This window comes from Cryptomeria japonica, chromosome 6 (assembly GCF_030272615.1).
Source record: "Cryptomeria japonica chromosome 6, Sugi_1.0, whole genome shotgun sequence".
In the NCBI taxonomy this organism is placed as follows: domain Eukaryota; kingdom Viridiplantae; phylum Streptophyta; class Pinopsida; order Cupressales; family Cupressaceae; genus Cryptomeria; species Cryptomeria japonica.
The window spans coordinates 682,033,351-682,050,901 of NC_081410.1; the positions used below are offsets into that span (position 1 = coordinate 682,033,351).

The following is a 17,551-nucleotide window of genomic DNA, read 5'->3' on the forward strand; positions in this document are numbered from 1 at the left end:
CCCCTCGCTTGAGTTTATATAAACATGTTACCTTGCTTGTATTTTCACATAGTTGGAGATAGTAATATGATGTTATTTTACCTTGGAGCACTTCACATCAGTTTTCTCTCGATATCATTGTTATGCTATTCATTTTACTTTGCATTTACAGTTTATTTGATCTATCTCTTTCAATTTGATTCTGGGTTGTAATCTATTTCTCAGATTTTAACAAATAGATATGATATGTTATAATAGTGAATCAAATGCCAGAGTCAAAAGTTATGGCTCCTAAAAGTTGTGCCACCAAAACGCAAGTTTTAATGAAATTCCACCTAGACAAAACAATGAACTGATGGACTGTTGGGCACCAAAAAAAGTAAAGTTACACTTTTCAAAACATTCTAAGGCAACTATTGATGCTAAATAAAAGGGTGAACAAGGAATATAGAGGATAGTTCTAGTAGTACAAATTGTGGCTCTAGGTTGCAAATTTACGTAATAAGAAAGCGCATGTGGCTAAAGCATGTTACTTTTTGAATGTATTTCTTTCTTGCAAGTTCTATTTATTTCTCTATTGTTGTTGAGTGTTTGGGTTTGTAATGGGAGTACCCTTTATTACCATCGATTAAATTTCTACTTTAACCATATAAGGTGTATTACTTGAGTTTGTATCATATATGGAAGTAGAATCAATGGATAATGACATCTGTACATCATCGATAAAACCATTACATTATTTGTTGTTTATCTTGCATTGAGATAACTAATCTATAAAAATAAGATTAAATAATTTTTTATTTATTTTTATCAATTAGTGCTTTTAAACTTATTCTATAATGTAATTTATAGTCAAAAATGATCTATGTAATTTCATGGAAGAAATTTCCATACTATTTATGAGTTGATATTGTAGTATCATCAAGACTTCATGTCATTTCATGAATTTTGTGTTGTCAAGATTTATTTTAGATAGACTAGTATTTGACTTAGTGTAATGTTATTTTGAAGACTTCTTGGAATTATTTCAATTGTTTTATATGCTACTTTAAGATAATTCCAATTTGAAAAATATAGTTATATAAGATATTGGAACTTTCCATGAAAGTGAGGGGCAAAAGGTGAATCTAATTTATACCATTTATTATTGCCATACCTATCTATCAATATATCTTTAATGGTACAAGTTTAGTGGTAGTAAAAATATTAGCACAAAAATCCATTAAAGGAAAATTTATTCAAGTGAGGAAACAAAACATAAATATTTTTTTTAGATATTAGCTTGCATAAGTTTTGATTGAGCATAAAGATGTTTCCCATCAAATTCCTCATATCTTCTAGTATAATCTGTAAAAATGATTAGTATAGCCTAACAGGCTCTGAAACCATGTTAGAAATTAGGATCTTAGGATACTGATCATTGTAAACAAACTATAAAATAAATGAAATGAGAATCATACATGCATAAATATACACATTACACAAGATATACATGGGAAAATCCTTTGGGTAAAAAACCCCATAAAGCATCATTTTACTAAAACTTACAAAATATAGTATATTATAAAATAGATTTGAACCTGGGGATACTTCTCCAATACTTCCACGTGGCCAATAATAACTCTTGTGCATAGTAACACAACTCACTATAAATCTCCAAATTCCTCTCTTTCAAATGAGAGAGAACCTCCTTAAATATAGGAGGAAGGGTAGCTTCACTAGTTTTCAATAACCCCAATCACAAATAATTAATAATCTAATAGCTATTAGATTATAATTATTTTAAATGAGATATGCTTATAAAACATATAATATATAAGGTTTTATAACCTTGTATTAGAACATTATATAAATGTTATAAGGGTATGACCCCTAATAACATTATGTTCTAACACTTTTTGATTTCGAACCACCCAACACTATGTTTCCACACCCAATTTAACATTTTATCAATTCAATTGAATTTTGGACATGGTAACATTACAATATGCAATTTTCATTTAAAATCCTCTCATAATAATTGATTCAATTAATAAAATTTAATACTTTAAATTAAAGATATGCTCCTGATGTCAGTCTAATTCATTTAAAATCATTCATTTACCAACAGAAGAAATAAAAAAGAAATAATAGAGTTCCTACCTCTCATATGCACAAAAATTGAAAGGTATAAATCTTAAAAAGCTCAAGGAAAATCTTTGAATCCAAACAGCAACAAGGACTTGTTCAAATTCCTAATCCATTGCAAGATTGCCCATAGCTCTTCCAACAATTTTCCCTCAAATCTCCATCTTAAAATCCAAGTGTAGGAGGTAAGCCCTCAATATTAAAAAATAGCTAAGTGTTGGAAATAGACTAATATCCTAATATAAAACACATTACCTTCTGCCTTTTTGAAAAGAAAAAATTAATAATAAAATAGATCCGATTTCTATTTTCTCCAATTGCTCAAAATGGCCTAATTATGTCATGCACTTTAAATTGAATACACAAGACATATTTTACTCTTTAAATATTAAAAGACATGCACTTTTTGAAAAGAAAAAATTAATAATAAAATAAATCCGATTTCTAATTTCTCCAATTGCTCAAAATGGTCTAATTATGTCATGCACTTTAAATTGAATACACAAGACATATTTTACTCTTTAAATATTAAATTGTAACAAAAACCATTGTAACTCATTTCTATATTAAAATTGATAATAAAATGCAATTAAACACGTGCACGAGAGGTCACAAGGGGATAATAGGGCTTTCCGAACATTACCAACTAAGGTAGACAGGGTATAAAATGAAAAACACATGAGAATCACACTCAACAAGGTAGAATGGGTAATGTTTAATGGCAATTTGGCCAGTGTGCTATTGTGTGTGTGTGTGCGCGCGCTAAAGCACATACAAATTTCCCAATTGGGGTCAACATCATAAGCATAATCAATACATCATAAAATTATCAGTCACGAAATTATACATATACAATCAATTGCAATGATAAGCACATAATAACCATACTATCAAAATGCTATAATTGTATCAAAGGATGCAACATTTGGATGCCAATACAAAAGAATAGTTATACACACAATCCAATATTACATATATAGTATCACCAAAGATTCAAAATAATAGTGACATAATGCAAACACGGGAGGCATTACAATATTTGCATCAACACTCAATATCACACAACATGCACACATTGTAGAATGTTACACACAATCTCTTGCAGAATCACTATGCAATGCTTTAGTTCACAAAAGCTCCAATTATGCACTTCTTGAACCACTACATAAGAAAATACATATAAATACAATAAACATCTCAAAGTCATACCATCAAAACAATTTTGACTTCCAAAACAATTATATTTTTCATTTTTTGTAATTAAATATACATATCTATGACATTATATAAGAGGTAGATAGAGAAGAGGGAGAAGGTATAGAACTATCATATCCCTTGAGAGTATTTCATGTACAAAATGCACATATTAATAAAACTTAATGTTCAAGTTCTAATATTGTCTCCATTAAAACCATATTCTCAATTTGCTTTCATACAAACTTTCACCCATACAAAAAATAACATGTTTAGCAAAAATCCTCTTGTTTCTCATTAGTATGTCATTTGAATCCTTATTCCCAATGATTGTCAACATTGTCATCATTATTTTTAGCTAAGACATTTACAAGGCAACCAAAAGAAATCATCCAAGTACGGAAAAAACAAAATTTTAGATGACGGAAGAAAGGCAAATGCATTCTAAAGATAGGAAATGGCAAGATAAAATGATGAACATGCAACAAGCATGTCAATCAAATTGTGAGAATTTGCCAAGATCTAGAGTCCAATTGATAGCACAAATAAGAGAGAAAAAAATATGACAAAAATAAATTGTATTCCTATCAATGATGCAAAATACTGATCAACTGGGTCATTAAAAATTGTTACATACAATGTAGATGAGTCTACTATAAAGGCAAGGCCATATGGATATGTAAGCACACAATCATGACATGTGGCTCAATGAGAAACAAGGGTAGGTAAGGGTAGGTAGGAGTAGGTAGGAGAAATAATAAAATATTCCACATGAGGTGGATCACCCACTGAAGGTGGAATTATCATCCCACAATAAATGGATATGATAAAGTAACAACAATATCACACCATAAAAGGTGGAATTTCTCCCGCATACACACTCCCAATGTATGCACATCCCTAAGTGTCTCATATGCAAACTATGATGGTATGCATTTACCTAAGTCAACGTAAGTAAGGTGCAATTATATCCTATATGAAAAAATAATTGCACCAACACCCCCCCTTAAGTGCAACTTAGGGGAATGCACTTAAGCTAACAATGCAAGATAGGTCCCGACTACGAGACCATGTTAGGTACCCAAGTACAAATGCAAATGCACGCAAAATAATGCAATCTCTCACAAACAAAGAAAGAGAGAAAAGCCACTTGGGAAACCCCGACCCCCCCCAAAAGAGAGATGATGAAAGCACTCAATGCTCTCACTGATGAATGAGAAGAACAAAACCTCATGTGAGGAAAAAGTCCCCCCCATAAGAGAGAAGAAGAGACCATGAAGCTCCCCCCAATGTAGAGTCTCCTGCAAAGATGGTCTAGGATGTTGACCAAAATATCTCCCCATTAGGAAGAAATAGAGCCAATGTTGCACCAATAATGTCAAAGTGTAACAAAACCAGGTACCAATGTCGATGACGATGAATCACTCACTGCAACAAAATGAAGATCAGGCATGGAGACAACTTGCTTTAAGCATCACCTAGATACTCATAAATGACAGAAACACTGGTACAATCAAAGTCTCACAGGAGCCATGCACAAATGTGTACAATCTAAGTCTCAACGGGAGCCATGCACCAAGTCTCACAAGGAGACAGACGGATAAGCACCAATGGAAGATGTACTCGATCCAAATACTTTCTCAACTAGAGAATAAAAGTCTCACATGAATATTCTTAATCTACGTGTACAAGAGGATTACATCAAATATGTCATCAATGACAAGATACAAAGAGATGTGGCACTTTATGATAGTGTGAGTACAACATTGTGCATGCAAGAGAATACAACATGATTACAAATGTGCAAAGTTGGAAACATGAAGATGATGCCACCAAAAAAGATGCCTTGTAGAATACTGCAAAAAATCCCTCTGATTGAGATAGTCCAAGAGATATGAAGGTGAAAACTAACCCATCCCGCCCCCCCCGCCCCCCCCCCCCCCTGACTATCGGTTGGAAGCACTACATGACAGGTATGAAAGGTGGACGAAAAAAATTTGTTCCCATTTTTGTTTATTCCATGACATTTTTGTTTTTAAAAGATTTAAAAACCCCATTAAAAACATTTATTTAAAAAATCCCATAAAAAAGCATTAAAAAAACTTTATTAAAAAGCTACTAAGAAAAATTGAATTTTTCTTTTATTTTGAAAATTTTGACAAAAAACCTTTATTAAAAATAAATTAAGAAAACGTTTGTTTTTTATTTAAACAAGTTTATTAAATATTAATAAAGAAAAATAATTTATTGAATTTCTTAATGTATTAAAAAACTTAATTAGAGAACATTTATTAAAAAATTATTAAAAAACATAAAATAAAAAACAAATTTTAAAAACATTTTTAAAAACATATTAGAAAGTCTAATTAAAACTTTAAAAAAAAAAAATAGAAGGCCTGCAAGGCCACCGCACGCAGGGTCTTGTGTTCGTAGTACCACCCTACGTACAGCAGGGCTCTTGCGTGGGTGGGAGTACCCTATACACAACAGGGCTCCTGCGTGGGCGGGAGTACCCTATACACAGCAAGGCTCCTGCGTGGGCGGGAGTATCCTATACACAACTGGGCTCCTACATCTACAAGAGTACCCTGCTAACGCATGACTCCTGCGTCCGCATCCTACCTACTGATGCAGGATTTCCTGTTAAAATTTTAAAAAACAAAAACTTTTAAAATTATGCCCCCCACGTAAAATTAAAATGTGATTTTAATTAATTATGTTGAAGGCATACCTTATATGAAGTTTTCCACTCACATTGTGAAATCAACTATTCAAATTTGAAAAGGATGAAGACTATAGAATTAATCACAACCACTTATTTAAATTTACATTAAATTTTAAAAAGATATATTATATGATAAAACACTAAAAAATACATATTTAAATATATTAATTAATTAGAAAAAGAATGATCATAAAGAAGAAATCTAATCAGAATATTTTTTCAATATTATTTATTCTATTAAGATATTTTATCTTGTTCTCTAATTTTCTAAAAAAAAAAAGGAAAAAGTAAGAAAATAAATGCATTATTAAATTTCTACAAAGAAAAAAATAATATTAAAAAAAGTAAAACTAAAAGTAGGAAAATAAATATATTATTAAGTTTCTACAAAGAAAAAAGTAATATTAAAAAAAGTAATTAGCTTTATTCTAATTTATCTTTTCCTTTTTGTTTTACTGATTAATTTTCATTAAGTGTAAAATTTATTTTAGTTATTTGTCTTTTTATGAAATTACAAATAATAATTAAAAATTATTAAAATTAATTTAATTTATTATTATATCTCTTATCAAAATGTTAGTTGTTGTAGAATAATCATATTTAGAATTAAAATATTTCTTAATTTGATGGGAATATTTTTAATGTTACCTTCTTTTATTAGATATTCTATTTTTTAATTTATTTTAATTCTTCTACTTCTTCTTTTTTTCAAAATTATTTATTTATTAAGTTAAAATTTAATTTTAATTGTTTTTGTCTTCTTATGGAATTACAAATAATAATTAAAAGATATTAGAATTAATCTAACTTGTATTTTTGTCTTATTAAAATTTTGTTTACTCTAGAGATTAAATATTTGAAATTTATTTTAATTTATATAATAAAATAAATTCCAACTTAAAACCTAAATTAAACGTTTGGAACAAGAGAGGTCAACTAACTATTGATTAGTCATTTCATACCAATAATTTAAAGATAGTTGTGTCCTTGAAGAGTTATACTAAGGGTAACATGTCATTTGATTATTATCTCCATCTATATCTCGTTACCTCTCCCTATATCTCTCTCTTTGCCCCCTCTATCATTCCCACTATATCTATCTATATATCTCTCCCCATATATATATATATATATATATATATATATATATATATCTTTCACTCACACACATTCCATATTTCTCCTTCCTTGTCTCTATCTCTATAGCTCTCTCATTCACACAAACACATACTCCCTATTTCTCCCTCTCCCTGCTATCTCTATCTCTATCTCTATCTCTATCTCTATCTCTAGATCTTATAAATTCCTCTTCCCTCATCTCTCCTACTCTCTCTCTATATCCCTCTCTAACTCTTCACATATCACTTCCTATACCTTAATCTTTCTATCTCCATGTCTCCCTCTCCCCCTTTCCATTTCCTTCCATCTCTTCCTCTCTCTCTCACCACCTTTATATTTTACAAGTTATATCTATTCTCTCTCTCCTTTCAACCCTTATCTTTGTATCTTTCTATCCCTATAAATCCCTCTCTCCATCTTTCTATCTTATCTCTCCCTGTCTTCCGCTCTCCCCATTACTCCCTCTTTTTATATCTCTCTACTTCTACTCTTTCTAAACATACACTTCCTATTTCTCTCTTCCTATATGTATCAGTTTTATCTCTCTATATTCCCCCCTCCCTATCACTCTTCCTCTTTCTAAGGTCTAAACCTTTTTATCTATTACTTGTCTTTGTCACCTTATTTCTCTCTCACTCTTGCCCCCTCTATCTCTATCTCCATACATCTATATCCCCCTCTGAATGGATAGATCATTATCTTCGCCTCTCTCTCTTATTCACTCTATCTTTCTTGTATGATATCTCTTGTTCTTTATTTCTCTCTCTCACACTCCTCTCTCTATCTCTTTCTATAACTTAGAACTGGGCCCTATAGGCTAGCAAGTTGATTAATTTAGTGGGAGGGCATAATTTAAGTGGTGGGTGGGAGGAGGAGAGCAGACGAGGGTAAGGAGATAAGCACTCGACCAAGTCGAGAGAGGAGACGAATTATAGAATGGAACAGTCTGGAATGAAGGGATCAGGCGGTGGGCCATAAGGATCATTTGAATGCTCCACCTGATTCGTTAGCTGAGAAAGCCGCCTATTCCTTCTAGTCCTCTTGTTCCTCATGACCCATAGAAAGTAAGCCATTTGTCTACTTGTTTGGGGCGCCCCTCTATTTGAATTGTGGTGCCAAATAAGTACCCGTAGAAGCATCAACAAGGAGAGCACCCTTTCCATTGTTTGCTTATGGTAGTAGTAACTGAGGGCTAGCTGACTCAGGTGCTTACTTTGGCAAGCCCACTCCCTCCATGTACACTGACTGGCGTTACACGCACTCTGGACTTCCCTAAAGTGGGAGGCATGGAGAGTGGGCTTTCCGTCCCAAGTATTTTTGTTTGTCCCAAGCCTTATCAACTTGCTCCAACCCCGTATTTTGAACAGCTTTCCATTTCCCCTTCTACTGACTAAAGAACAAATTAGGCCAGCGTCTAATTTTTAAATAACCTCGATAATGTCCTGCTACGCTTGTGTCCTGTCTACTGGTTCTATAGCCAACTCACCAGCTTTGATTGACTTGATTTCTTTTTTGGTTCTTCCGGCCATTCCTGATACCGGATCTTCCAGTCAATTTGGTGGAGTAAGGAGGAAAAGTACCCATTTTCGAGCCCTTCGCTCCCACGGAAAGATGGGATTTGTGTGTAGGGACCTTCGGTTATAATAATGGGTATACTCCGAGTCTTATGGAAATAACCGTTGTTATGCGGGAGCGGATATGTAATTTCGGTTAGTAGGTTCAGCCAGTCCCCCCCAATTGCTATCATTAACGGCGTTCCCCTTGTCCAGATTCAAGAAGAACAAGAGATCGTAGGAGTCGTCCACTCCCTCAAAAAAGAAATGGTGCCCCACGTTTATATATGGCGTTCCCCTTGTCCAGATTCAAGAAGAATAAGAGATCATAGGAGTCGTCCATTCCCTCGAAAAAGAAATGGCGCCCCACGTGTGTATATATATATATATCCCCTAGACCTCCCTCTCTCTCTTCCCCTCCTCTCTAATTCTCCTCATCTCTCCCTCCCTCATTCACTCCCTATCCCCCTATCTATCTCCTTATCTCTATCCATCTCTTTCTTTCTCTTCATGTATATCTCTACATCTCTCTATTTCTCTTCTAATATATGTGCATCTCTCCCTCTATCTCCCCATATTTCTCTCACCCTCTTTCCATCTCTATTCAGACCATCTCTTTGTTTATCAATCTCATTATATATCTCCCCCCCCTCTCTCCCCTCTCTATATGTCCTTAGATATCTATCTCTCACTCTATCTTACCATCTATTTATATGTATCTCTCCCTCTTCATTTATAGATATCTCTCTATCTCTTCCTCTATATCCCTCTTCATCTCTCCCTTATATCTCTAGACATGCCTCCTTTTATCCATCTCTCTCCTCTCTCTCTCTCTTTAGACCTCTATTTATCTATATCTCTTTTCCTCTCTATATCTATCTCTCCATATCACTTCTTTCATCAATCCCCCTAACTCTATCTAGTTATCTTTATCTCTCTCTACCACTATATCTCTCCCTCTCTTTAGATATCACTTACTATCTCTATCTTTTTATCTCTCCCTTTCTCTCTTTTTATTTTTCTTTTCCATTTTTATCAATTCCTCCCCCCGCTTTTATCTCTCCATATCTCTCTCCTCTTCATATTCCTCTCCTTATTCTCCATCTATGTCTCTAACTCTATTTATATCTATATCTTCTTCTTCTTCTTCTCTATCTCTATCTTTATCTCTTTACCCATCTCTCTCTCACTCTTCTCCCCTCTATCTCTCCCTCCTAGCACTATCGCAACCTCTCTCGCTCTCACCATGTGTTGTTGGTAATGAAACTTTATTTTCTTCACAATTTAAAGGTTTTGTTTCAATTATGATTGGATAGCTATAAGTGGATGCATAGTCAATCTGAAGGTATCACTTATTTAATGAGAAATTTGTTGCACAAACAATATTATGACCTAACAAGTGACCTCATGTATTACCCAATTATATGCAAAAAAATAGACAAATGTTTTTCCTAATTCACCTTACACACCTCTTCCGGCATACACATTGCACACTAAGGTGCAATTGCTTGTTTTTTTGTTTTTTTTAATTAGAAAAATTAATAAAAAAACAGAAAAATAAAATATTTTTAAAATCAAACCTGCAAGTGCATCCGTACGTCCAGAGGGGGGGAGATTTTTTCCACCTCAAAATGATGAGCTCCGATTTGGACATATGAATAGGTGATCTTGCGGTTTTTGGACCTTCTAATGCGATGGCGATGACGAATTGTGCCAAAAATGCTTCAAAATTGTAGATCGTTGCCGGGACAAGTCACCACCCTCCACCTTCAAACGACTCTAGATTTGGCCTCGGATGTCGGATTTGGACAAAACAAAAGGTGATTCAATGGTGACCTCAGATTTGACCAAACAAGCTCCAATAATACCCTGCAATAGAAAGCTCCAAAATGCAAAGCCCCAAATAACATGAAATTTCTCTCAATTGGCAAACCAATGGCACTCTAATGGCTCTGATACCATGTGTGAATTTATCAAGATCTAGAGTCCAATTGATAGCACAAATAAGAGAGAATAAAATATGACAAGAATAAACTGTATTCCTATCAATGATGCAAAATATTGATCAACTGGATCATTAAAAATTGTTGCATACAATGTAGATGAGCCTACTTATAAAGGCAAGGTCATATGGATATGTTAGCACACAATCATGACATGTGGCTCAATAAGAAACAAGGGTACGTAAGGGTAGGTAGGAGTAGGTAGGAGAAATAATAAAATATTCCACATGAGGTGGATCACCCACCGAAGGTGGAATTATTATCCCACAATAAGTGGATGTGATAAAGTAACAACAATATCACACCATAAAAGGTGGAATTTCTCCTACATACACACTCCCAATGTATGCACATCCCTAAGTGTCTCATATGCAAACTATGATGTTATGAATTTACCTAAGTCAACTTAAGTAAGGTGTAATTATATCCTATATGAATAAATATTTACACCAACACAAATAATGATTGTGTTTGGACAACCCAAACCCCAAATGATGTCATCAAATAACGAAGTGAAACATAACAACTAACAAGATGCAAAAACCCCTGCCATAAGAAGGGTAAGGTTACTTCATGGACAAATGCCCTCCACAAGTATTTGATTTTCCATGATTCTAACAAGGATGATAAGTCATTGGTGGTCCCTTACCCTAGATTTGTTAAGACTTCAGATATTCCGTTAGAGTAATTATGACATTAACTAATTATATAATTAGGTCCTTTATTACATATTCACTTAAGCTAAACTTAGGAATGCAATTATCTTTTATTATATTGAGCTTTAATTAACAAATGGTGTCTCACTTGTTATGATCTTGACACTTGTCAACCTCTCTTTAAATCTTTCTCTAGAGTTTAGTCTAGAGTTGCATTCACCCTTTCTATAAGGATTCATTGTATTAATTTATATCATAATCTTTGTGCATTAATATAGAATTATCAGGTTGTTGAGCAAATTATTCTTGCTTGATCTCCGTTTTTTATAAGTGTTGTTCTTCTAGATGATTCATTGGCTTGTGAGGTTCAACAAATAACCCAAACAAGTATCAAAGCTCTAGATTTGCTTAGTTTTGTTCAAATTTTGAGAAGGCCCAACCTTGAGCAATCTTTCGGTGAACCTTAGGTTCAATTTGGCCTCACCATTGGTTCAGATTGACCAAATACATATAAATCTATTGTTAATTTATCAAAATCTAAGTTGAAAAAAGACAAAAAATTAATAGTAGGACCCCTACCTCAAGATATGTGCCATCTCACTGCCAATTTCTTGAATCACGTGCACAAGTACATCAGGTTTTATTTTTGGGCTCAAATAATATTTATGGGTTTTTGTCTCTTATTTTTCCTAGAAAATTAATAAAGGCACCATTATAACTTTAAAAAGCAAAAATAAAAAATAGATCTCTAGTTTTTTTATTATTTTTTCTAGAAAAAAAAAAAAATTCTCAAAAAATGGCCCACGTTGCTGAATTTTTTTTTTAAAAATCAAATAGGGTTAGGCAAAGTTTTTTGGTTTCAAAAATAAATTGAAAAACAACATTAAAAGGGGGTTAAAGTGCTCTTTGTTTTTTTGTTTTCAAAATGATTTGAAAAAATTCTTATGCATGGGAAGGCATATGTCTTCCCTACCCCATGCCTAAGTTCTCACGTCACTACATGCCTAAGTTCTCACGTCACTACATGCCTGTATTTACTTTTTGGGTGCCCAAACTCAGGGAATATTTTATTATTACTTATATTCAAGGCATGTGATTATCATATTCTAGATTTTTCAAAGATTCTAATCATATACAAGCATCCTTTTCAAGCATGTGGGAATATTACAATAAGGAACAATATATTCTAGTGACCGGTATTTTTTCAGGCGACCAAAGCATTATGCGATGACATCATCATACCAAGTGGCCATTAGTCCCCTTCTTCATGCCTAAAGAAGGGCTTTTTTGTTTTCGCCATTATTTTTGCATACGGTATCAAAATTAGACAAATGAGATATCATTGGAAAGCTAGTTCCAGAACTTTCCAATGATGGTGGTCTCATCATCAAATTTAGCTGCAAATTTCTAAAACACTCAATCAAAGTCAAAAATTTAGTTTTGGCTTCTGAACCCATATCTTTTCACCAATATCTCCATTTTTTAAAATTCTTCTGACATTTATGGGAGTGGCTTCTCCCATCTCCAGTGGATTTGTTACTTCCTAAGGGGAGAAATGTTGATTGTAGACAGTGGATCATGTTCTGTCTTGAAAATTTCATCATTGGCAGAGCAACTACTTCATTCGTGGGATTCCTATCCTCATTTTTTCTCTCTTATGGGAGGTGATGGGAGGGGAGAAAAAAGGAGTGGGGGGGCGGAGGGGTCATTCATCATACTATTGTAACAAAAGCAGTCCTTGGGGGGTACCTTGAGTCCTTTCCTTCTTTCACTAGTGCAATTTTTCATTCTCTCTTTTGGAGAGGAGTTTTCTCCCACTAAGTTTTTCTTCTTTTCTCTGATTGTGAGAGATTTGCATTGGTTTGTAAAAGAGTTTTCTACCACTAGGTTTTTCTCCTTTTCTCTGATTGTGAGAGATTGCATTGAAGGAGGGGGAGAAGGGGGATGGTGGGGGACATTCATCGTACTATTGTGACATAAGCAATCCTTGGGGGGTTACTTTGAGTCCTTTCCTTCTTTCACTAGTGCAATTTTGCATTCTCTCTTTTGGAGAGGAGTTTTCTCCCACTGCGTTTTTCTCTTTTTCTTTGATTGTGAGAGATTGCATGGGTACCTAATCAAGCCTTGTTGCTACAACCTGTTCATGCTTGCATTCATGATTAGCTTTTAGCGTATTCCTAATTTAATCTCAAAGGGGGGTGTTGTAATAGTTAGGACATCTAATTAATTATATAATAAGTATTTTAATACGTTATTCACTTAAGCTAAACTTATGAGTGCATTTATCTTTTATTAGAATGAGCTTTAATTGGCACATGTTTCATTCAATATGATGTGGACACTTGTCAAGCTCTTTTTTAATCGTACTCTACGGTTTAGTCTAGGTTTCCATTCATCCTTTCTATAACGATTCATTGTATTCATTTGTATCATAATCTTTGTGCATCAATATAGAATTCTCAGGCTATTGAGCAAATTATTTTTTCTTGATTTCCATTTGTGGTAGATGGTGTGCTTATAGATGATTCATGGGCTTGTGGGGTTGACCAAATAACTCCAACATATTTCTCCTAATCGGATATCTTTGTGAGGCCCAATATTGGCCATTCTAGCTAACAGCCTCTTGCCACCAGATGTTAAGTCTATTGATCTTACTTTATTGGAGGTTTCAATGTAGCATTCAACTCATCTTTTTGTGCTTGTAAGGGCCCAATTTAAGTCTTCAATGGAGACTAGCTCACCCTTCACACCTCATTATGATTCTTTGGAGGATGATATCTCATGAAAGATTGTTCAAAGAAAGAAGGTATCCTTCATAAACATGCATGTGTTTCCCACACCTAGGTAAAGGGTGCTCAAAATGCTAAGGCAAGACTTGCCTTCTTTAGCAATTATGTTATAGCCTCATCGTACAAGGTTTATGGTCCCTTCAAAACCACCCTTGTGTTTTCAACTTGGTTCGAATAGTGTATAGTGTTCATGTACTTTCAATCCATTAATTTGTTGTGCTTTCCCTAATGTTTTGATTGTTGTTTTGGGTTTCCAAGGCCCCTTCAAAACTTATTGTTTCACACATTTAATTTACGAAAAAATGATTGTAATAATTGCAATTAATTAAGCAAAATTTGAAAAAATTGAAACGATTCCCAGGTCTACGTCCAACAACTCTCCTCGGTCGTTTCCCGCTTAGTGGACTTAGCGTGCTGCTACGTTCAATGGGGATGGTGTTGTTGCCTCATCGATGAGTAGTGTTCCCCCCTATGGTTGTGGGTGTTGAGGATGCCCATTCTTTGCATTGCCCCCCACTTGTGGGTGTTGGTGGTGTAGTTGCTCTTAGTGACACTATTGCAACCACTGCGGACGGTGGTCCTGTTAATGCAGGTGCTAAGGTCCCTCTCAAACCTTTTATTACTGGTGGGTGAGGCTTTGCTCACATGGCTAGATCTGTCGCTCAACCTCCCAAAGGGAAATTTTGACCTCTTCCTTGTGCCAAAACCTCCTCTGTGGTTGACAATGTTGGCTTTTATGAACATTGTGGGTTAGTGTGCAAATTTGTTGGATTCTGGCATTGTCTCCCTGACCTCCGTCGTTGGGTGAGTGTTTCCTGGAAGCCTTTGGTTGCTGGTAGCACTAAGCTTTACCCTTGTGCTAAAGGTTTTTTCATTGCTTTCTTTACTTCTTCTCATGATTGTCACTTAGTGTTGGGCAAGTTGTGGGCTTAGGGAGTTAAATCTCTCTTTGTCAAACCCTGGACAACTTCTTTCAACCCTCTTATTGAACCACTCAATGTGTGTTTGGTATGAGTTCGCCTTCCTAATCTCCCCCTTCATTTCTGGGAGCATTCTTGTTATGAGGCTATTGGTAAACTCTATAGGTCGATTCTTGAAGGTTGATGATTCCATGACTACCATGGGTTATTCTACCTTTGCCCGCATTTTAATCGACATTGGCAATAGGCCATGGACCCAAACGTTGGATTATGAAGGCCTCCCCTTTCACTGTTGAAGATGCTTCTCAACAAGCCACTTAACTGCGGATTGTTCTCTCTCACGCCACAAAGGTGCTGCTACTTGATGGAAAGATGCTACTACTGATCACTTGACTGTTAAGGCTTTTGATTCGGATGTTTCTGATGACTCCTCTCGAGACGAGGTTGTGCCTCTTACAGTGGTTGAGGCCTTTGATACTAATGCCACCTCCTTTGGCCCCGAGGCTCCTACACCCACCACTCTTGTTGTGCAACATCAATCTGCTCTTCGTGAATCCGCTTATGATGTTGTTCTACAATAGCAATCTGCTTCTGTTGCAGACAAAAACTCTACGAAGATTTCCCCCTTGGTCCTCCTTATATTATTCCTAATAATAGTATTGCTTGGACTGTTGTTTGCCGGAGGCGAAAGGGGAAGTCTTCCCCTCCCCCCCAAACCCCTCTATGTCAAGTTGTAGGTGTTTCTCCCCACTCTTGAGCTGGGTTTTGGGTTGTTGTTGGTTTGGTAAGCTTTTAACAATGCTCTTTTGGCTACTATTAAAGGCCTTTCTTGTTGTCTCACTTGTTTGTTGAGCATATATATATATATATATATATATATATGGGCAACATAAACAACATGTCCTTCGTAGGTAATGTATAGCATTTACTCATAGATTGTATTCACCTTCATCTTTATACCTAACCTTCTGATCAATAGCATCTCTAGTCATATATCTATCTAGAGAGATCGCACATCTCCATCCCGGAGGAGACATGTCTCCCTCCAAACCCCTTCCTTCATAACAACTAATGAGTTAGCAAAGATCGTGTGACTTAAGGTATCACGTGATTCTATTTTGTTACGTGGATTTCTTAATAAACACATCGGACGCCTAGAAACCGCATATAGATATCTACTCTTATAGTGATCGTAGTTGATACAATATATTCACACGTAGGAAAATAAACAGACTGTTAATAAGGGTTGCAACAAACGTCAGGAGAAAGATATCTCTTGTCGCTACAACATCAACACTCCCTCTTAGCTAGGGAGGTATCTTTCCATATATACTTGTCATGGAGTCTCTCAACATGACATCCACAATGGCTACTCCCATTTGTGGAAAAGAGTTCATCACGGAGTCACTCAACATGATGTCCACCATGGCTACTCCCATGTGTGGAAGGAACATGTGCACAAGTGTCCATCACAGAGTCACTCAACATGATGTCGCCATGGAGTCACTCAACATGACGTCCACCATGGCTACTCCCAGAGGGTGGATAAACACAAGTAAGAGAATCGTCACAGAGTCTCTAAACGTGATGTTGTCATGGAGTCACTCAACATGACATCCATCATGGCTACTCCCAAAGGGTGGAACGACAAGGGCTTTCACCTCAAATTTCTCTGTCACGGAGAAAAAATGCATTACAAGGGCTTTCACCTCATACTTCTCAGTCACGGAGAAATATACACAAACAAGGGCTTTCACCTCATACTTCTTTGTCTCAGAGAACTATACATTACAACAAATCTTCATGATGATGTGGTTCCTTCTAAGCTCCAAGTTGTTGCATCAACTTCCTGACCTCCTTGTCCAACGTTGCCTCTGTTGGTTTGTTAGACTCTCTCTGAATCTCCAAGTACTTGCATCAACCTCCTAACCTCCTCGTCCAAGGTTGCCTCGGTTGGTTTGTTAGACTCCCTCTGAATGTTATTTCCTCCTCTTCGAAGAAACTAATTGCAATTTGTATATGTTCTTCCTCTTCGAGATACGACTCAACAATACTCTCCTGGTCGACAGCATTGCAATACATAAACAAATTGTTTGTTACCCAGTCAAGAGAAATCAATAATGTAGAAAACAACCACATGAGCTAACAATGATGTAGGGCCCATCTTCGAACTCCCCTGCTTCCATCTCAGACACAACCGAATTGCCCAGAAGGCCTTAATTGCGGAGCATGCAAATCATCACCTTTTTATCTCCATACAACCCCACACAACGTAGGCATCGCTCATTTAAGGCGTTGAAGTTTATGTAAATTTGGGAGGTGTTATCTGAGTAAGCAGCAGTAGAAGTTGAAAACAATACAAGCTTATTACAAAGGCTGATAATTTCAGATTCAGGAAGATGCATCTTCTCCACAAAGGTGCAGTCTTGCTTATCGATGACGAGACACATCAACCTCTCTTCGCAGGCCTGAATATCTTCCTCCGA

General features: G+C 35.4%; 1 protein-coding gene across 3 annotated transcripts in view; it reads right to left on the reverse strand.

The window, feature by feature from the left end:
- Positions 1–3,007: 3,007 nt before the first annotated feature.
- LOC131031427 (uncharacterized) overlaps positions 3,008–17,551 on the reverse strand; it is a 187,872-nt gene continuing 173,328 nt past the window's right edge. The window contains exon 8 of one of the 3 annotated variants that reach the window (XM_057962547.2): positions 3,008–3,267. In XM_057962547.2, coding sequence (XP_057818530.1) covers positions 3,164–3,267 — 104 coding nt within the window. In that variant the 3' untranslated portion in view covers positions 3,008–3,163. The remainder of the gene's footprint in view (positions 3,268–17,551) is intronic. The other 2 variants (XM_057962543.2, XM_057962545.2) reach the window with 2 other exon arrangements.